Source organism: Antedon bifida, chromosome 8, assembly GCF_963402885.1.
Source record: "Antedon bifida chromosome 8, ecAntBifi1.1, whole genome shotgun sequence".
NCBI classification, from domain to species: Eukaryota; Metazoa; Echinodermata; class Crinoidea; order Comatulida; family Antedonidae; genus Antedon; species Antedon bifida.
Genome location: NC_136233.1, coordinates 22,192,794 through 22,214,753, shown reverse-complemented (window position 1 = coordinate 22,214,753; position 21,960 = coordinate 22,192,794). Strand labels below are relative to the sequence as shown.

General features: G+C 33.9%; 3 protein-coding genes across 4 annotated transcripts; 2 read left to right on the top strand and 1 right to left on the bottom strand.

Annotated features, from left to right (window-relative positions):
* Window positions 1-464: 464 nt before the first annotated feature.
* LOC144849594 (allatostatin-A receptor-like) lies at window positions 465-4,727 on the bottom strand. Its single transcript, XM_078706555.1, has 2 exons — window positions 4,571-4,727; window positions 465-3,840 (listed from the first exon to the last, which is right to left on the bottom strand). The coding sequence occupies exon 2, from the start codon at window positions 3,763-3,765 to the stop codon at window positions 2,728-2,730; it is 1,038 nt and encodes a 345-aa protein (XP_078562681.1). The 5' UTR covers window positions 3,766-3,840; window positions 4,571-4,727; the 3' UTR covers window positions 465-2,727.
* A 2,260-nt stretch (window positions 4,728-6,987) lies between these two features.
* On the top strand, window positions 6,988-11,283 carry LOC144849562 (intraflagellar transport protein 57 homolog). 2 transcript variants are annotated; one of them, XM_078706509.1, is made up of 10 exons: window positions 6,988-7,122; window positions 7,431-7,589; window positions 7,957-8,065; window positions 8,571-8,743; window positions 8,875-8,968; window positions 9,145-9,222; window positions 9,450-9,644; window positions 9,866-9,997; window positions 10,123-10,252; window positions 10,593-11,283. In XM_078706509.1, exons 2-10 carry the CDS (start codon window positions 7,438-7,440, stop codon window positions 10,775-10,777), a joined length of 1,248 nt encoding a protein of 415 aa, XP_078562635.1. In that variant the 5' UTR covers window positions 6,988-7,122; window positions 7,431-7,437; the 3' UTR covers window positions 10,778-11,283. The 2 variants fall into 2 exon arrangements, with proteins under 2 accessions (XP_078562635.1, XP_078562636.1); XM_078706510.1 differs by having other exon boundaries at window positions 7,373-7,589.
* Window positions 11,284-11,424: 141 nt separating this feature from the next.
* LOC144849977 (tetratricopeptide repeat protein 12-like) lies at window positions 11,425-20,384 on the top strand. The gene is made up of 15 exons (XM_078707121.1): window positions 11,425-11,565; window positions 11,847-11,989; window positions 12,101-12,134; window positions 12,298-12,497; window positions 13,570-13,762; window positions 13,863-14,051; window positions 14,305-14,469; window positions 14,790-14,961; window positions 15,221-15,313; window positions 15,497-15,560; window positions 15,976-16,110; window positions 16,221-16,394; window positions 16,845-16,949; window positions 17,119-17,218; window positions 17,392-20,384. Exons 1-15 carry the CDS (start codon window positions 11,496-11,498, stop codon window positions 17,679-17,681), a joined length of 2,127 nt encoding a protein of 708 aa, XP_078563247.1. The 5' UTR covers window positions 11,425-11,495; the 3' UTR covers window positions 17,682-20,384.
* The last annotated feature ends 1,576 nt before the right edge of the window (window positions 20,385-21,960 follow it).

The following is a 21,960-nucleotide window of genomic DNA, read 5'->3' as shown; positions in this document are numbered from 1 at the left end:
ACATGCCCATATATGGACATGATGATGTCATATCACTACCATATTTAAGCATATCACTACTATATTTGGCCACATCACACTTTTTTGTCAAACTAGAGACAGAGCATTATTGAACAATTCGAGGCTAGATTCACTGTGTGTTATGATATTATATTTTTTTTATACCATTACTCAGAAACAACAATAAGCGAAAAAACATATGGACAAAATCAGATGGTGTTATTAACGGATATACAATATTAAAAACCTGCAACAATACAGTATGACCATATTACCATATTAGACAGCAATTATAATCCGCAGGTAATGCGATAATATTATCAATAATTATAATGATGAATATTATTACAATGAAGCTGATTATGTATTTGTTGTATAAAGTCATTTTTACACAAATGGACATAATGCTCTGTCTACTACACTATCAAACTTTATATGGTAAAAAAATGTGATGTGACCATATATAGACATGATGATGTCATATCTCTACCATATTTAGGCATGTCACTACCATATTTGGGCACATCACACTTTTTTGTCACATAAAGTTTGATAGTGTAGACAGAGATTAACATTGATTAGGATGCGACGCAATATCACGTACACATAGCGCGTGGATGATGTGCACAACGCAAGGATATACGCGCGCACGGCGCAAAGACGTATTTTGACAATTCACAAGCAAGGGATCATCTGAACTATCGATTGTGATTGGTTAAATTATACGTCTAAGTGGAACCCCCTTCCCCATGAAAAGCAATACACATCATTGTTCGCCACCATAATCATCATTATTTCAATAAAACTTGCCATCGTTATCATAATACAGATATTTATTATCACTAATATCCTCCCCTTCTTTTCTAATATATATATTTCCATCTTCTTTCGTTATATTACTATCGAAACAAACAAACATTTCATTGACGAATACGCATTGTCACAAACCTCGCCCGTAACAAATGACAACACAATTTGGGTACCACTTATTTAATGATTTCATTGACGAATACGCATTGTCACAAACCTCGCCCGTAACAAATGACAACACAATTTGGGTACCACTTATTTAATGATTTCATTGACGAATACGCATTGTCACAAACCTCGCCCGTAACAAATGACAACACAATTTGGGTACCACTTATTTAATGATTTCATTGACGAATACGCATTGTCACAAACCTCGCCCGTAACAAATGACAACACAATTTGGGTACCACTTATTTAATGATTTCATTGACGAATACGCATTGTCACAAACCTCGCCCGTAACAAATGACAACACAATTTGGGTACCACTTATTTAATGATTTCATTGACGAATACGCATTGTCACAAACCTCGCCCGTAACAAATGACAACACAATTTGGGTACCACTTATTTAATGATTTCATTGACGAATACGCATTGTCACAAACCTCGCCCGTAACAAATGACAACACAATTTGGGTACCACTTATTTAATGATTTCATTGACGAATACGCATTGTCACAAACCTCGCCCGTAACAAATGACAACACAATTTGGGTACCACTTATTTAATGATTTCATTGACGAATACGCATTGTCACAAACCTCGCCCGTAACAAATGACAACACAATTTGGGTACCACTTATTTAATGATTTCATTGACGAATACGCATTGTCACAAACCTCGCCCGTAACAAATGACAACACAATTTGGGTACCACTTATTTAATGATTTCCTTAGTAGAGTTTACAACAATGATATATTATATACATGATGATAATGAGTCAATTCAATCTCGATCATCATCATTCACGTCACAAAAACGTCATCAGCATCGTCATTATCATGGTCGTCATCGTCATCAGCAGATCGGATCCATGAAGGGGTACCGTAAGCAGGTAAAAATCAGGTTCAAATCCGCTTAAAATATCATATTTTCTTGTCATCGTCAACTATTTAAAGCTTTTTTCGCGCTTTGACCCAACAACGCAATGACGTAAGCGCACCGCGAGTAATTTGACCAATCACGACGCGATACGATAGATCACCCGAACTTGTGATTGGTCAACTCACTTGTGTTGCGCCTACATCGTCGTCATTGCGTGAAAGTGGGAACCAAGCTTTATACTTAACATTCTATTGATTACCTTGACGCTAGAAAAAAACAATAAACACAAACCAATTTGAAATTTCCAATTTTAAATACACTATTACACACTTTGTAAACGCAACGTTGTGATTTGACCAATCACAACACTTAAGCAACTCATCATTTTTAATCCAGTCAATTGTGATTGGTCAAATTACTTGCATTGCGCGTACGTTCTGCGTGGTTTCCTAGAATAGTCAACAGCTACATGGTAACCAATTGACTTAAAACTATCAGACGTATGACTACAAGAATGTCATAATGTTTTATATTAGTAGTATTGAAAGGTTACCAGTCAGGTAGGATATATCATAGAAAATGTTGCTTTCTACAACAAGTTTTAAAATTTGTAATCGCCTTTGTTCTACTTCTATGATGCTTGTGTTTCAGTGACTGTTCGCGAGGAACATTGTTATGCATTTTGCCAGATCAAGAAGCAACAATTCTGCGCTCGACACAAACTCAAATATAATACATTCAGTAAATAATCCATGGGAGAGATTGTAGTCAGTAAACAAGAAACTAAAGTGCTGTTTATTGGCTCTAGATATGATACTGTACGAGAATCAAGTGTGATCTACAAGCTAAACATCCACTTTCGTTAAACTTCATCCTTTTCTCCAATTTCATCCATTTCGTGTTCGTCATCTTTGAGGAGTTGAGTAAACCTTGTCTTGTTCCTAACCGTCGAAATGACCCTTGTGCTCGTGTTAGTACTGTTCACTTTCGACGTTTTCTTAGACTTACAGCCAAACATTTTCATTAATCCGTCCCGGTAAGATCTACTCATAAGATACAGGATGATAGGATTGCTACAGCCGTTTATATAGACCAGGGTTGTTTTCCAGGTGGGTAGATAAGATTCGTGCACATCCACTGTGAATTCAAAGAAATCGTATTGATAGTGTTTGTAGATACTGTAAAAAGTTGTAGGAGCCCAGCAAACTGCAAACAGCACAGCAATAACTATAACAAGCATTCCAAGTCTGTGCCGTTCTCTCTGCACCCGGTCACAACTGTTGGACGAATTTTTAGCAAATTGAGTACTTATAAATAGACGATGGGCTATCAGAACATACGAAACAAATATTACTATAAGGGGTAGGCCGTAAAATAAACTGGCGCGTACGCAATCATACGCGAAACCACCGGTGTGCTTATAATCTGGCACGTACAAACAATAGGTTGAATTGACTTCTGTACTTGCCTCTCCTAAAAATAATATCGGGGATGCCACCGCTATTGAAATAATCCAAATTAAAGCGACTACAGTTCCGTAGATTTTACCCGGTCGTAATCGGATAATCGCAAACGGATGAACAATTGCCAGGAATCGGTCAATGCTAAGCGCCATTAGTGTCAATACGGCTATGCCTTGACTGACGACAACGGCGACACCAGTACCAAGGCAAATAACAGGCTTGTTTATGTCGACAATATCGAATTCAATAAGAATATCAACGAGATCACATGTTAATAATAAGAATAAGTCACCGATAGCAATGTTTGCAAGTAAATAGTTTCTAGGACTATTAGTAACTTGACGTGTGAATATGATGAGGATGATAGAGCCATTACACACTGTGCCGATTATCAGCATAACTACATCAAGTATCAATAGTGTGTGTTGTACATCCATATTTGTAGCTTGTTATTTTAAATCATGTGCAAGAAGTTATCTTCGGATTTGCGCGTAAAATCGTATCGAACATTCCTGAAAAGAAATGGAAAAGAAGCATTACTTAATGGTTCCTGGTCTAGGAGATGTTAATAAGCATCTACTTAGTTACTAACAAGCTGCAAGAACCACCTGACTAACCATCGCACATACTTTTCGCTTTTTCGTTTCATCTTAAAAGCTTGGTTCCCACTAGGACGCAACGTCATACACGCAACGCACGTGAGTTGGCCAATCACAAGCGACAGTTCGGATGGTCGCACCGTGATTGGTCAATTTACTTGCATTGCGCTTAAAGCGTGGTTCCTACTAGAGACGCAACGCAAGGACGTACGCGCAACGCAAGCGAGTTGACCAATGGCAAGCCACTGTAATAATAATCCATCACTTGTGATTGACTACGTTGCGCGTTCATCTTGCGTTGCGTCGCTAGTGGGAAGCAAGGTTAAGTAAGTCCTTGAGTTGCGTCGTATAGTGGGAACCAATTAAACATTAACATTTTGTAAACCTGACGTTGATTTTTAAACTTGAAACTTATATAACAAAAAACTATTTTGTATTATTGTATCAATTAAATTTAAAAGTGGCCTGGTCATCAACATTGTCATAAATAGAAAACAAAATGAACGTCTTGTATTGAACCATTTGAATTTGAATTTGAATCATGTTATCATTCATTGTTCATTGAAATTCTACCAACTTTATAAAAAATAGCCTATTGTAAGAATATATAGCAAATTCCGAGACTATTATTATAGCCACCTACCTTACATCTAAAACTGTTCGGTTTGTCCCAGTTGCTTTTTTCTGTCGTGCTCTTATTCCTTCAGTATTAAACTCCAAAAAGAGAAAGAAAAATAGAATGCCGAAAAATTCATGACATTTCATTGAAACGTTCGATTTGGTTGTGCGCGTTGCTCGTGCGTTTTCTCTCGATTGATTGGCCACACAACCTCAAACCTTCTTAAATACACATTTCAGCTTGCATTCTGATTGGCTGAATACTAATTGTGTGGCGGCGGGCTCTGTGATGAATTGGTAAATTTCATGAAGAAGAGTTTAATCAATCATAAAAATAAATACGTTTTTGTTTCGTCTGATATGCATCTCTTTCCACTAAATCTTCAACTCATTTAGAATAGAAGACATAATTATTGTAATTAATATCTAGGATAACGGCTCCCAATTTTTGTTTTTACTACGTAGGGGATGTTGAATGATGATGAAATTGTAAGATTTTATTTCCCATCTTGCTTGTACGCAACGCAAGTTCTTATAAACCGCACCATAAGTAATTTGGCCAATCACGACGGGTGTACGATTTAAACTGTTGTGATTGGTCAACTTATTTGCGTTGCGCCTCTACAAAGTTTTAGGCGCTGCGCGTGAAAGTGGGACAATAGCTTCAACCCAGCCAATAAGTAATTTTATATCTAAGCTATCTAAGGCTCTGTCTACACAATCAAACTTTATGTGACAACAAAATGTGTGATGTGCCCATAACTAAACATGATGATGTCATATCACCACCATATTTGGTCATATCACTACCATATTTGGGTACATCACACTGTTTTTTGTCAAACTAGTTTGATAATGTAGACAGAGCTCAAGAAACACAATTAATTTTTCAATTTCCGTTTGTTCATCCTAACGATCATAACAAGTTCAAATGGAATGGTTAATGTTTCAATAAAGTTTTATCTTTCTGAAATGTGTATGACAGTTATGTTTATTAATATTCTAAGATTCTGAATGAATGAATAAAGAGAAGACGGCAAAATGATAACCAAAGCTGCAATTAAACAAAGCGGTCATTATTTTAAAGTTTAATCATGAGAAGAAACGCCCCTAAATGATGGTTTATTCGTAGCCTAGTCCCCATTCACTGCCAAGGCATTAGAAAAGGCATTCCCTTAATCGTTCTATCTACCACCATAGGCCCTATGCCTACATCAGTTGATTTATTTTCTCTACCAGAAACAACATTTAACACTGGGGGCAGTTTAAGTAAATGACTAACAATCAGCCAGCTAAGTGCTTTCGATTAAAAGAACAATAGTTCTGAATTACAACATTTTTAAAACAATTTCATGAAATCAACAATTTTGTTTCGTTCGTTTGTAGCTGCCTACTGTTAATTGTAGAATCCAGAATAAATTGAATTTAATTCAATTCTACTTCTGTTGTGTGGATGACTTCTAAATTTCTTATTCAGTTTAAACAGGGAGGGCAGGTATAAAAATAAGTAATTATTTTTATACCTTCCTGGTTTAAACTAACATTTTTGCGAGTAGACTACGTGTATTGTATAACAAAGTTTACACTAATAAAACTACTAATTTTATTCGTTTAAAATCACCAGTTGTTGGTCATACATAGCAATGAGTAGGCCTAATAAATGTACATCAATTGGAATATAAAATATACCTGTGATTGGGGTTATTCCAATGACTTGAAATATATAATTATTTGTTTCATTTGGAGGTTCAGACCTAAAGCCAAATTGGCTTAATGCAATCTCCACACACATTTTTTATCATTTACCGTATATTTAAACAAAAAAATGTATGTATTTGTTATATTTTGTGTGAAATAAAATCTGAAACGGAACTGAACTGAAATACCACTGAATTATTGGTAAAATTTCTATCCAGATCAAGACGATAATATCAATATTATAATTATGATCAATCTGTTCATTTTTTATTTCGGTTTGTCTAATAAATTACGCTGACCCAATATATTATGAGATATGGCAGCCTACTGACTGTCAACTGGTGTTGGATAACGTAAGTATATGATGATATGACAATAACTTATGCGAACGATCGAAGTTCGATGAGAGTGACGTAAGATGATTTGACAGCTGACGCGTTTCTTACACTTGCAACGCAAATAATTCATTGATGTTTTGATCGCGATTTGTGGATGGTTGAGATGAGACTATTTAACCGGCAGCTGTGCATAATAATACTATTTATATAATGTATTAATTCATTCAAAATTCCAGTTAAGCATACTACTAAACACACGTAGTAGTTTATTCGTCATTATAAAGTCGTATTTGAAGTATTTCATTCAAAATTATCTATTTAAAAAAAGGAATAGTTTTGATAAGTATTGTCTATTTACACGGAAATGTCGTCTGCTTAGCTCCTTCGAAACCATTCACATACCAAGTTGTTTTTGCTACAATATCAGGTCGGAGTATCTTTTGTAGTTTCTTAAATGCTGATTTTATGTGATTACAATCTCTATTTTATCGTATAATTGAACAGTAATACGATAATAGTAATTTAAAGCTGTGTTTAATAGGTAAAATATATTGTATTATTTATAATAACATTTGTTAGGCTTAAGCCCAGCAGCATGCATGCATGCCACCCGCAGCATACAGCAGCACGACGGCCACGGCACGCAGCTAGGTGAGACTGGCTAAACAGTACATAGGCCTAGCCTACATTCATAGGCCTAGAGGTTTGCTTTTTAACTTGTTTTTATATACTTTTCAGTAATTCTGAATTTAAGGTTAAAAAACTAAAATACATTTATTTTTTATTTTCAGAAAAAAAACTTTTATTTTAGAGATTTAAAATTGTCTTTTTAAACTCTTTTTAATAAAGTTTGAAAATGGGAGACGACACAAGAGGAGAAGGAGGTGACAGTGGCCCTGGTCAGGTTCATAAGCAATTTGTTGTTATGGAAGATTTACTAGATAAACTAAAACTTCTCAATTATGAAGAAGGATTTTTGAGAAATCTTGGTTTTAAACCATTATCAAGGTAACAACTACTAATATATACTAATTTCATTATTATAACTACTAATGCATGCATCTTCAATCATTACTTTAAACATTTAACACAACCATGTCAATAAAAATATCAATTATTAATATTATTTATGTATATTTGTTATCAAAGAAGTTGTATTATTAATTTATTAGGTCATATTAATTATTATCTTATTTTTGTTTTCATTGTAATTAAATTGAAAAAAAAAGATTACCAAAAAAATGCTTGCTAGAGCCAACTTGCAAAAGTTTGCCCATCAACAATATATTACAAGATAACCATAGAGTCTTTACTTCATGAGATAACAGTGTTATTCATACAAGCAATTTATAATGTTTTTATTTTATCTTCACAGGCACTATTTTGCCATAGCAACGAATCCAGGAGAGCAATTTTTCATTTTTACATCTTTGTGTGCTTGGCTTGTTAATCTCAGTGGTAGGCAGATGGAACAGCCACAAGAGGTAGATAAAGACAATTGACCATTAGTCAACCCATTATTTCAAATTTAAACTACTAGATACTCTGTTCAATAGAACATTAACCCAGTCAGATGAATTTTGTGACCTTTGACCCTAAGCTTTCAACACCCCATGAAGGAGATGCTTATCTAAACTTTAACATCTTACCCTGGCTATTTGCATAATGGGTTGACAAACATCCATACAATTTTTTTATTGCTTTTACTACATAATTTATTTTATTCAAAATACTGTATAATACAAAATGAGTATAATAATGAAATAAAAAAAAACCTTGCTACAATAGATTAGAAGATCTAAAATAAATTGTTATTTTCCAGTGTGATGAACATTATTCCATACAATTTTGTTTTTTTATTGTTTTTACTACATAATCTCTTTTTTTCAAAATGCTGTTATAATATGAAATATATCTAGGATGAAATAAATTGAAATTTTAAACAAACTTGCTCAATTGAAGATGTAAAAATACATTTTTATTTCCCAGTACGATGATCCTAATGCGACAATTTCAAGTATTCTAGATGAATTGCGTCAACTTGGTGGTACCGTAGACTTTCCACCCTCCAAGCTCAAACAGGGTTGCGGAGAACACTGTATTTATGTATTAGATAAACTCAGTGATGAGACGCTCAAACATATCAACTTTAAATGGTCCAGGTAATATACTTATTTGTGCCCTACATTTCAGTAAACAGTTAGAATATGTTTAACCATCACACTACTTGCTCAACCTGTATTGTTAATGAATTGGTGTTAATCTACTTATTTATTGATCACTCTTTATTTAGGCCACAATACCCGCAAGAGGAAGCCGATGAGGAAGAAACAGCAGTGGACGAAGAAGAAGAGTTGACGTTAGATAAACTAGAACAAGACTTTGTTGTAAGTACTTAAAAGAACACATGTCATCTCACCTTCTGCTAAAGGCATTACGGGTCAAATGAAGAACAATTCTGTCTCTGTACTTACACCTTCTTCTAAGACTTTTTTAGTGGAACATTCAAGACTTTTAACTAAATCATTTATATCCCAATCTTTATGCTAATATTTTTTTGTAGGAAGAGCATGAGGATGATATTGAAGAAGAAGGTAGTTTTCTTGATCTAGCTGGTCTTCAAAATCTGCAAGCTGCAACGGTAAGTAGCATTAAGTACCAATGCTGCAAAATCAGGCTCCCTGGAACCGGAAACTTCCAAATCATTGTTGTTTTTCATGGAAACAATCCACTCGGACAGAAAGACAATGATGCGCATGATAAATAATGAATGTCATGTGACCCAATATTGTCCAATCAAATTAAAGATTCTCCTCTGTTATTAATATATTACATTTATTTGTTACTATTGTCTGGTTATAATGATAGGCAAATATGGAGAGCTCAAAGCCTGAAAATATAATGGAATCCACAACAAATGCTGATGAATGGAAACTGGAAGTTGAACGTGTGATGCCGTCATTAAAGGTGCACATCCGTACGGATAACAAAGACTGGAGAACGCACGTGGACCAGATGCATCAGCATAGAGATGGCATTGATAATGCCTTGTCACAGACTCAGGTAAAGTTCAGTGAACTTAGTGTATAGGGTTAGACACTCAAATCTCAGTTATAACAATCTTAGTGTATAGGGTTAGACACCCAAATCTCAGTTATAACAATCTTAGTGTATAGGGTTAGACACTCAAATCTCAGTTATAACAAGCTTAGTGTATAGGGTTAGACACCCAAATCCAAGAAATTGACATTAATGTTATGTTTTGTCTGCTCTTAACTTTCTAGGGGCATCTTGGTAAACTACACGATGAGATCACAAAAACACTTGAAAAGATTGGCAGTCGAGAGAAATACATCAACAACCAGCTGGAGCACCTCTTACAGGAGTTTAGAGCTATGCAAGACAGTTTGGCAGAGGTAAAGTAATCTTAAAATAACTGATCGGGAAATGTCAGAGGGAAAAGTAAAAATTACTAGTAAAAGCCCCTTGCTGATTAGCTCAATGAATAAAAACATTGTTTTGATTTTGTTATTGTTGACAGGCAAAAGAGCAATACAGGCAAGCCAGTGGTGGTGTAACAGAACGGACGAAGATTCTAGCCGAGATATCGGAAGAATTGGATAAAATTAAAGCTGAAATGGAGGAAAAAGGATCAAGCATGACTGATGGATGTGAGTAATCATCAAACAATGAATGAATTAACAAATATGGTAGTGATGTGCCCAAATATGGTAGTGATATGCTCAAATATGTATATGTCCATATATGGGCACATCACATTTTTTTGTCACATAAAGTTTGATAGTGTAGACAGAGCTTTAAACAAACAGAAAAGACAAAAATCTAACATATAAATAAAACATGATCAGAATACGCTTGCATGCGTCCAAAATGAGCTCTGTTTTATGTCGTATCTTTTAACTGTAAAAGCTTTACTTTAAATTGAATTGTGTCAAATCTGATATACATTCTATCATGTTATATAAATTTGATATTATTCTTTTTTCTCAGCCCCACTTGTAAAGATAAAGCAAGCATTGCAGCGACTCAAGAACGAAATACTACAAATGGATATCCGGATAGGAACGGTAGAACACACGCTATTAGCAGGCAAACTTAAGGATAAATCAAATCTACAAAAAGACATGAACAAAACATTAACAACGTCACAATATGATGACTACAAGCAGTACTGAGAAGAAGTCAATTATGAAATATGAACTATAAACAATACGGAGAAGAAGTCAATATCATAATGACACATTCTGCATTCTGATGTTGACTAAAAGTACCTCTAAAGAAAAAAACTGTACTAATGCCAAAAACCGAAACTGTATTCACCTCTGTTTGGACTTGTTGGGGTACATGTCATATTAAAGTGAAAATCCTTTAATAATACTTTCTTTTTTATCAAACTTTGTTTATTGAAATAAAAAAAAAATAGATACAAATAAATTATATAAAAATATTAAATTAAAAGGACACCCATGTACAAGTATTAACTTGTTGTAGATGTGTATATTAATAGAATAGTATCAAAGAATTGAAATGTCATATAAGTTAATAAAGTAAATATTTGTGCATTAAATTTACATACTGTAATACATAATAAATACACCTTGATGTTGTATTCTCTGTTGACGTATTTCAGCGCTTTTAAACATAGATAATATATCGATAAATTTAATAAATTTGTTGTAAAATTTTAAAACATGTTCGTATTTTTTGTTTTAAACTGTTTTTTTATAAAATACAATGGAATTATGATACTGACGCGTTTGATAATTGACAAACGCATGTTGACGTATACCGCCATTGGGAGAAAAAACTAGAGCGCAGACGGTCGCGGGCAAAGAAAGAGTGGTTTAAGTTGCTTTTTAGGTCTAAAATCTGGTTTGGTTTTAGGTGATAATCATGGATCCATTCCAAAATAAGGAAGGCGATCCAGAACTTGTTGATTTTCTTTCAAAAGTTGATGAAATTGGTTAGTAAAAATTATAAAATAAAGCCTGGTCTCTGCTAGGCTAGTGTAGTAGGCCTATAAATTGTGTATAGGACCTAATACTAGGCCTAGCCTAGGCTAGTCTAGTAGTAGAGGCTGTGCCCGGCTTGCTTGGCTAGCTAGGACTGGCCTTAGCCTAGTAATAGGGGGTGTGCGAAAGTGCAGTGTTTGTAGCGCCTCGTTATCATGTTATATAAGAAGAAGTAGGCCTAGGCCTATATAATATTTCACTTTATTTTGCACATTATTATTATGTATTGTAGATAAAATAGTTAAAGGATTGAATACAGAAGATGACCGTGAACAGAAAAAGGCGTTATCAAAAGCAGACAAGATGATTAAAGAAACAGAGACCAGTAGTAAAATCAACAAGACAATCATTAACAAGACATCAACAAACGGCATGGTTAGTTTTATAATTACTTTTTGGTACCGTGTTGTTGGTTGTGGCTTGCCATATAAATGAATAGATATTATTATAACTCTATTTTTGTATATTTGTTCTTTGTTCTTTCAGGACGTAGGTGGGCCTCCACAGGGAATGACACAAGGTATAGCTTGAAATTGTAACACTAGGCTATTGGTCACTCAGGTGTTAATTTACAAAAATAATTGGTTGTTGTTTATGAATTAAGTTTCTAAATTATTTCTTCTATGCTGTAATTCTTCTGTAAATATGCACTAAATAATTGAATGTTTTAACCTTTATTTCAGATGCTTTCATGGCATCAGTAGAAGCTGATGCAAGGGAGCGTGCTCAGAGACGTAAATCTAAAACGAAACAAGCAATCGAGTGGAAAGAGAAAGGAAATCAAGAATTTAAGGCTGGAAAGTTTGAAAAAGCAGTTGAATATTATACTGAAGGACTTGAATGCCTCAAAGATATGGTTGTTCTGTACACTAATAGAGCTCAGGTATTTACTTACTTATTAAGACATGGTGGTTCTTTACACTTAACACACCAAATCACCAATTCTTAGAATGTTGTCACTTACTCTAAAAGTATTGTCACCAATTCTTAGAATGTTGTCACTCTAAAAGTATTGTCACCAATTCTTAGAATGTTGTCACTCTAAAATTATTGTCACCAATTCTTAGAATGTTGTCACTCTCAAATTATTTTCACCAATTCTTAGAATGTTGTCACTCTTAAATTATTGTCACCAATTCTTAGAATGTTGTCACTCTAAAATTATTGTCACCAATTCTTAGAATGTTGTCACTCTAAAAGTATTGTCACCAATTCTTAGAATGTTGTCACTCTAAAATTATTGTCACCAATTCTTAGAATGTTGTCACTCTTAAATTATTTTCACCAATTCTTAGAATGTTGTCACTCTTAAATTATTGTCACCAATTCTTAGAATGTTGTCACTCTAAAATTATTATCACCAATTCTTAGAATGTTGTCACTCTAAAATTATTGTCACCAATTCTTAGAATGTTGTCACTCTAAAATTATTATCACCAATTCTTAGAATGTTGTCACTTACTCTAAAATTATTGTGACAATTCTTAGAATGTTGTCACTCTAAAATTATTGTCACCAATTCTTAGAATGCTGTCACTCTTAAATTATTGTCACCAATTCTTAGAAAGTTGTCACTCTTAAAGTATTGTCACCAATTCTTAGAAAGTTGTCACTCTTAAATTATTGTCTCAATTCTTAGAATATTGTCACTCTAAAATTATTGTCACCAATTCTTAGAATGTTGTTCCTTACTCTTAAATAATTGTCACCAATTCTTAGAATGTTGTCACTCTTAAATTATTGTCACAATTCTTAGAATGTTGTCACTCTAAAATTATTGTCACCAATTCTTAGAATGTTGTTCCTTACTCTTAAATAATTGTCACCAATTCTTAGAATGTTGTCACTTACTCTTAAATAATTGTCACCAACCCTTATAATGTTGTCAACTTACAGTACACTGTAAGTTGTTGCTGACACTGAAATTTTTATTGAGTTTTTTGGTTACGTTACAGGCATTTAACAAACTATCTCAATACAATGATGCCATAAAGGACTGTGACACAGCTTTAGTCATTGATGATAAAAACACAAAAGCTCACATTCAGAAAGGCAATGCTTACCTTGGCCTGTTAGAATATACAATGGCAATAGAAACTTACCAAGAAATATTGAAAATTAACCCAAAACAAGAAAAAATAGTTAATGGTAAGTAAACAAGTTAAAACAACAATGTGGTGTGCCGTCATCACAAATAACCCATTTATTATTTATTTATTAATGATTTAGGTTTTTTTTAAACCTTTAGATTATGTTAAGAAAGCATCCATGGCTATGGAAGCATCAGAAGCTGAAATGGCAGCCTCTAAACTTATAGCAGAAGAGGACGAGGAAGCTTCAAATCTATTGCAAGTTATTGAGAAACTGGGACAGAGAGACAAACCGGTTGTTTACTATGTTGGTGGCTTGCAACTCCTTGCAGCTCAAATAAATGATGGTAATCAAAACATGTTATTTACTTGAGTTAGTTGCTAGTAGTTGGTTAGTTGTTAATTGATAATAATTAGTTGTGAGTTAGTTGTTACTTATTTGTTAGTTGTTCATTGATAATAGTTAGTTGTCATTTACTTGTTAATGTTAGTTAGTTGTTAGTTATTAGTTGTTAATAGGTAGTTGTTAGTTAGTTGTTAATTAGTTGTTTGTTAGTTTGTTGTTAATTGTTAATACTCATTTTTATATACTCTTCACAGATACATCAAAAACATTATTTCGTTCAAATTCTGGATTTGAACTGCTTTTTGACCAATCATACCTTAGCAAGAAAATTCAGCATGCTCCAGTAAGCACGGACACCGAAATCTGTGAGCTTGCAAGAGTGGCCGTACATGTCTGTGTACAAGTCACAGCAAAACATGGTTAGAAGGACGTACTGTGTATACAGCATAAAAATTACTTTAAAAAAAAATAGTTTAATATCAAAATGTGTTGATAAAATAGTTATAAAACCACCTATAAACTAAGTTCTTCTTAGTGAAATGTTTAAAAATCCTTTATAATTAAAGAGCGCCTCCAATTAGAGACCACTTTACCTAACTGAAGTTAATGAACAAAAAAGTATAATAGAAATGCTTTAGTTAGGTGATTCTAATAGAAGACCAAGACTGCTAAGAGGGAATAGTAAAAATGAGTTTAAAATTAGATTAAGATTGTTGTTACTATTATTATTATTCAACAGAGGTAAACACTAAGTACATACTTGAGCAAGATGGTTTTAATGAGTTCCTTCTCAACTGTCTCCAATCGACGACTAGTGTTCTGCTGAAAGAGGATTGTGCAAGATTCTTGTTCCAATTGTCACAGACCAGCCTAGCACGATCTATCATTATATCAAGGCTTGATACATCAAGGTAAATCAGTTGGTGGTAATTATTAGACCTAGGCTTTTTTTGTTTTAACTGTAAAGCTCTGTCTACACTATCACACCTTATGTGACAACAAAATATGATGCCATATCACTACAATATTTGGGCATATAACTACCATATTTGGGATCATCACACTTATTTTTGTCAAACTAGTTTGATAGTGTTGATGGAGCTTAAGAGGCTAGCCTAGCATGATCTATTATTTTGTATGTTTCTAATGAACTTTGTTTTTCATTTTTAGGCTGATGCTGGGATTGATCAGCTGTGTTCAGATCTCACAGCAAGGAGCTGAAAATGCCATGAAAAGTTTAAACAATCTTGCCCTAGAAAAACAGTACGTACTAAGTCTTTTCTTCAACAGAGTAAGCAGTTTTTGGCAGAATACATAGACATATCTCTATCATAATTCTATTCATTTGTATAACAGGGTAGTTTTGAGAACTCTTGATAGGTGTTGTTAGCTTGTCTTGATTTATTAATCAAAACCTTTATATAGCATTATTTGTTTGTTCTTCAGATTTCTAAGTCTTGTACGTGTAGAAATGAAAACTAACTTATTACCTGCTTTTGAAGAGATTCTCGTAAGTTGTAAAGATTTCTTCTATGCCCAAACATTGAGATATCATTCTGAGAATTCTTTATCAACCAGGCACAGATAGTGCAACTTGCATTGATAATTGGTGTCTGAGTGTTGGGAGGAGAGATAATGTTGTCTTGAGAGGTGGTGGACCGGTGTTGTAGTGTAGTGGGATGAGGTAGTGTTTTCTGATGGTTAAAGGGTGGTTGGTGGTGTAAATGTTTGAGAGGGATGGTCATTTAATGGGTTAGAAAAAAGATATTAATTTTACAGTATGTTTATTTTTATTATTTCTTTAGCTGCACAGTGAGTCAGTTAACAGTACTGTATTTCCATCATGTATTTTATTATTTCTTTAGCTGCACAGTGAGTCAGTTAATAGTACTGTATTCTCATCGTGTATTTTATTATTTCTTTAGCTGCACAGTGAGTCAGTTAATAGTACTGTATTCCCATCCTGTATCTCAACCATATCCAACATGACACATGATGACCATATTAGGAAACAGATGTCAGCTGACAAGAATTTCTGGCAAGCTATGCTGTCAACTTTGGTAAGTAAAGATTTAAGATCGCAGCCAAAATTTCCAACAAATATTAAATGATTTTTATTGGTAAATTATTTTGTTCATAATTTAAACAAAAAAATGTTTTTTTATTTCAGAAAACCCATTGCAGCAAGACCAACAGGGAAGAAAGTGAGAAAGTGTTGGAACCTCTACTTGGTTTGTGTATGAACTTATCCCTTGAGAAAGTTCATGCTGAGCACCAGCTTACACTACCACTTACTAATTGTGTTGTACCGCTACTTAGCAGAACAAATCAACAATTGATAATGGTTTGTTTATTTTGCTTTCTATATTAACAGTATTCATTTTTAATCAAATGTTCTAATTAAAGAAAATGCTATTCTGGTGTTACTACTTGCGAGTGTTCAAAACAGGCTGTGTGGCAATGTACAATGCTTAACTGAGAATGCAGGTATAATAAACTTCCGTTGACTGCTTAACAGGCAATATGATTTGTTTTATTTTGTGTTGGGTCTCTACATGTATCGCTGTCAAAGCCAGCACTGGCCAATGTGCCTTGTTTCGAAAGCCTGCTAATAATTTGGAATTCCTTGAATTTCTGAGTCCAGCTTGAGGTTATTCCTCTATATGTTGTATATATAGTAACACTAAGCCTCTATGTGTAGTTATCATAGAAACCACTGCCAGGAGGACTTGCAGAGTTCTTAAGGTGTTACTAGAACTGTACTTCATATTATTGTAATACATATTTTTTCCAGCGTGTATGTGGTTTACTGAGCCGAGTCCTTGTGTATTCAACTGAAGCAGTTGATTATTGTGTTCAGCAACATATTGTTGATATCATGATGAACATACTTAAACAGGTATGTACAGCACTTAATAAATATCCAATTGTAAGTCTCAACTATAACTCACCTCAGCCTATCATTCCCACTTCATATGTTTATAACAAGTTTAAAAATCTTATATCCAAAAATAAGTTTTGTCCTCTTCAAAGCTGTAATAAAAATCACTCTTCACTTTTTTTCAAAGAGTAAAGATGAAACATGCAAGAAGTACTGTCTGAAATGTCTGACTGTGATAACACAGAGCAATCAGGAATCAAGAAGACAAATACTATCAAAAGATAAAGGTAATCTTATTCTTATCCTTTTTATTAAAAGAATCTATAAAAGCTTATATCACTAACACAGTATAAAATAGAGAGATTCTAATCAAAATTCCCAGGAAGAAGAATTTAACAGCTATATATTATATTGTTAATACAGTATAAAATTATTCTATTTTAAAACTTGTTTTTTAAAGGTCTAACAAAGTTGGTGTATTATCTAGACAGTGATGATGACATGATGATAGCAAATGCTGCGTTATGTATCGGACATTGTGTACAAGAACCAGGAGCTAGCCACCATGTCAGTACGGATGTAGTCAAGACATTACTGACAAGAACAGACACTACAAACACTTCAATTAAACAAAACTGTGCTATAACGCTAGCTAAGCTTGCTACTACAAGTCCAGATCATCTTAATATGCTCAAGAAATTAGGAGGTATAGGTATTTTGAATAGCTGTATGAAGTATGTAAATTCATGAGGTTTTTCGGGTATTGGTGTTTTTCAAATCGGCATCCATACGGGTCTCGTCAGCCGCACCTTTTGGGCATCAGTTGTACGCCACACCACATATGTCAACTATGTTTGGGCTGGGAATATCCACACGGTCAGATTTAATGCTTACAAGGGTTTTTTTTTTTTAGTTTTTTTAAAGAGGTAGTTAGTTAAAAAACATATCTCATGATACTTCTACTTACCATAGAAATACGTCGCCAAATAAAATTCATTCGTTGAACGATGCAACCGAAATGAACCATACCTGATTGGTGTTACATCCTTTGGTGATTTTATCCTTGTTATTACATCAACCACGATTGGTTGAGACCTGGGTTTCCTATATTCGCTACGTGATACGTTAAAGTCTGGTTCCATAAAGGTGGTACGCGTCATCAAAACAATTGGGAATGCGCCATGATTAGTTGTAAACCTATCGACATGGTTCAACTTTACTATTAGGAGAGCAACAAACTGTAACTGCAACAGCTATACAATCACACACCAAAGTCATATTTTCATAATATAAAATAGTTTTACACTTTTAATAAGAATTCCAAAAATACATACATAGTTGTTTCATAATGTAATAAACAAACTTATGATGGTTATCTATAGGCTAAAGTTAACTTTGCAAATAACTGATATAAAAGCCAATGTAATAAGATATATCATTTTCATAATATACAATTTACATAATCATACATAATCATTTTAATTGCAAGTTCAACTTTATTTAAAGCCTGTTTTCTTAATCTATATCACTATATAATATATAATTAATATATAAAAAATAACAATTGACATATAAACACTGTAAAATTGTATATCCATCCAAATAAAGGAGTGCAGTTTATAATCAATAATTTGCATTGCATAACCATTAGGCCTACATATCCCATGTATCAAAATATCTTTTATTGTGGCTGTCCACACAAGAAAAACAGAATTCCACACATAAATGTTCACATATATTCCTCACTAGATCCTTCTATTGCACAATATGTATTTATTTCATTTCTGACAAAATAAATTACTACAAACTGAAATTATAGATTACAATTTTACTAAATTTTGTATTGGAAATACATAAATGATATTTCCCAAGCCCATTTTGTCCATCTTCAATTGGCACTGTGCCAAAATGTTCTGAATCTGCCTCTGTGGTACAATTGTCACTACAGTTTTTTTCTTTATAATAGATTGCATATAGTACAGTGAATAAAGTAAACTAATAAGCACGTTAAATGAGTGCATTTTCAGTAAATATATTGATGAATTTTCTGTGTAAATATGTTTTTTCCCTAAAATATATTTTTTACAACAAAATGTTACTATTTTAATTCATTCAAACCTGAATATTTGTACTTAAATGAAAGATTAATAAAACTGTTTAAACCCCATTTAAAACTTGTAAGAATTAGGAATTTTTTATGAAATTTAATGTATTTGATACACTTTGTGTATTCACACATTGAACAAGTAACAAGTAAGTTTTTATACATTTAATTCTGGGTGAATCTGGACAGCGCCGAAACACACATCTGACTGGAGTGCATCCGATTGGCAGATGACATACAGCGCATGTAAGAAACTGCCAATCGATGTGGGTATATCTGCAAAGCAGCATCGACGCACATCTGACTGGAGTGCATCTGATTGGCAGATGACATACAGCGCATATAAGAAACTGCCAATCGACGTGGGTATATCTGCAAAGCTGCAGCGACGCACATCTGACTGGAGTGCATCTGATTGGCAGATGACATACAACGCATGTAAGAAACTGCCAATCGATGTGGGTATATCTGCAAAGCCACAGCGACGCACATCTGACTGGAGTGCATCTGATTGGCAGATGACATACAACGCATGTAAGAAACTGCCAATCGATGTGGGTATATCTGCAAAGCCGCAGCGACGCACATCTGACTGGAGTAGGACGTCATGCACTGGTAGTTTGCGGCCACACTCCTAAGTGTTGCTATCGCCTGACGATTGATATTAATCTGTGTGAGGAGGTGCAACCCTGCAACCACGGTGTAGGATCTGTTAGACAGCATCAACTGAGTAGTAAACATGGAGACCTGCTGGATGTTATTGCTGTCACTCAGAACCATCGTACAATATCCTATAGTGAAACCTGCTCTGTAATCTCTAAATTGTACTTTCATCGTATAAAAAAGGGAAGACATTTGGAAAATTGATTGATTAGCTCCCATTTTACCTGAAAAATACAAAAGTGTATGGAATGATGAGATACGTCACTTAATACTTTACAGAGTAACAATAGTTACGACAGACAAGATATGCCTTAATAAACTATAATGTAAAAAATATATGCTCCACAAGGAATGATTTTCTTCTATTATTTAAAGATAATAGTTAAGCCTAATAATAATATTCGTTTTTTATATGACGCTTATTGCACAATGCTTCTAAGCGCTTCACATTATTACCCCCATCATTTTTTGGGGGATCAAACACGTATGGAAACACACTCCCATAATGTTGTGTCTTGATCTAAACGGGTACCCATTTATACACCTGGATGGAGAGAGGCAAACAAAGTATCTTGCCTAAGGATACAAGCAATGCAGCAGAGTTGGATTCGAACCACGATCTCACGATCAGTAGTTCAACGTCAAACACACTGCGCCACACGCCCTTATATATTGTCCCACTGAAAAACTAATTAAACATTTTTTTGTTGAATATACCATTTTAATGTCACATATTAGTTATCCACTTTGACCAATAATTGGATAAAAAAAATGTAATTTAAAGTAAAAAATAGTCAAATATGCTGGAGGCCAATGGGTTTTTGGTTGAAAGTAACCATTTATTTGGTCATTTTTAAAGTAAAAACGTTATTTTTTTTCGTTTTTTTTCTATGATAGTGAATAACTTTATTAAAATTACAAAATAACCTATTCAAAGTTTGATTTTATTAATCTTTATTATTCATTCTTTAAATAATTGTTATTAGTTAAAAAAGACACAGTACAGCAGACCTCCTAACTTGGAAAAATTAGTTTGAACAATACATCAAACCATAGAGGGCGCTATTATTTGAATGCATGAATTTATTAGTTTAGATATACTGTAATAATGTTGTGTGCCTTTTTAACCCCATCTACAACGGTTCTACAACGAATACCTTTTTCGCCGTGGCTAAAGATATAGGGCCTACGGTACCGTATCCATACTTCTAAAAACTAAACGTACGGTAATTATAGAGGGCGCTTCCGTTTGCTAAAGGTACGGTAAAATTGCATTCCTAAAACTCGTTCCTAAATATAAAATTCGTTTAGTTTTTAAAAGTATGGATAGCGGTACCGTATCTTTAGCCATTTAAATCGCCGTAAATTTGTGTCAACGTGTTAGGAAACGTTAAAAAGTCTAAAATAATAAAGAAAATTTAATGAAAGACAGTTCTTTGTACAAAATTTAAAAAAAGCGTACGGTTCCTAATAGACTTTCCCCAAGTCTGCATTGTCTTTTTTATTTCATTTATTCATTCATCTTTTTTATTTATTTTTTTTATTTCGATTTTAGTCTGAAAGCTCAAGTAGTATACGCAGTCGGAGAGCCGCGTTGGGAAATATGACCGTTATCGCTGAATTTTCGACTTCGCATGACGTCATAAATTTTAGAAGCCCTCTCTCGGCACAGAAGCATCAACGTTTCGCGCGAAAACATTAGCATAAAGTATACGTCATTTAATAGCTGTTTAATAAACATTAGTAGGCGAAAAATTAACCATATATGGTAAGATCAGTTCCTTATATGTTTAAGATGTCGCAGGTCACCTAATTTTCTGAATAATTTGTTGGATTTGTTGTCAGCGACAATTTCTTTCCAAAGTTCGTGTGCGTCCGTCAAAACTGAAGTTTTCTAACAGGTGTTTGTTTACAAATTTTCCATTAGTGGGATTTGCATCCCATACAGTGAATTACCAAAAAACCGACGTATATGGATAGAGTAAGTATCAATAGTCTGTTTTACGTTAAAATTGGCTTGAAACCCTATTTAAGCTTCCTATAGCGAACATTTTAAAAAAGGTCCTCATGTCATATATTGTTACATCTCGCGGCACTAGTTCCGTCGTGTGTGGTGCATGGTGTGTTGATTGTGGTTGTTGTAGGTGAGTATATGCACGACCTGGTGGATCGTTGTCGTATTATATCGGCCTAGGCCTAGTAACATGTTCTGTTAATAATTTAAATACTTTAGTTACAATTTAGTATTATTAAAGTATCGTT

Bases quoted from the DNA above. Each gene is read 5' to 3' on its own strand.
- LOC144849594 (XM_078706555.1), bottom strand. From the start codon at position 3,765: ATGGATGTACAACACACACTATTGATACTTGATGTAGTTATGCTGATA.
- LOC144849562 (XM_078706509.1), top strand. From the start codon at position 7,438: ATGGGAGACGACACAAGAGGAGAAGGAGGTGACAGTGGCCCTGGTCAG. The intron at 8,969-9,144 runs GTAAGTACTTAA...ATTTTTTTGTAG, and splicing joins AACTAGAACAAGACTTTGTT to GAAGAGCATGAGGATGATAT. The intron at 9,998-10,122 runs GTAAAGTAATCT...TATTGTTGACAG, and splicing joins TGCAAGACAGTTTGGCAGAG to GCAAAAGAGCAATACAGGCA.
- LOC144849977 (XM_078707121.1), top strand. From the start codon at position 11,496: ATGGATCCATTCCAAAATAAGGAAGGCGATCCAGAACTTGTTGATTTT. The intron at 12,498-13,569 runs GTATTTACTTAC...GTTACGTTACAG, and splicing joins TGTACACTAATAGAGCTCAG to GCATTTAACAAACTATCTCA. The intron at 15,561-15,975 runs GTAAGTTGTAAA...TTATTTCTTTAG, and splicing joins CTGCTTTTGAAGAGATTCTC to CTGCACAGTGAGTCAGTTAA.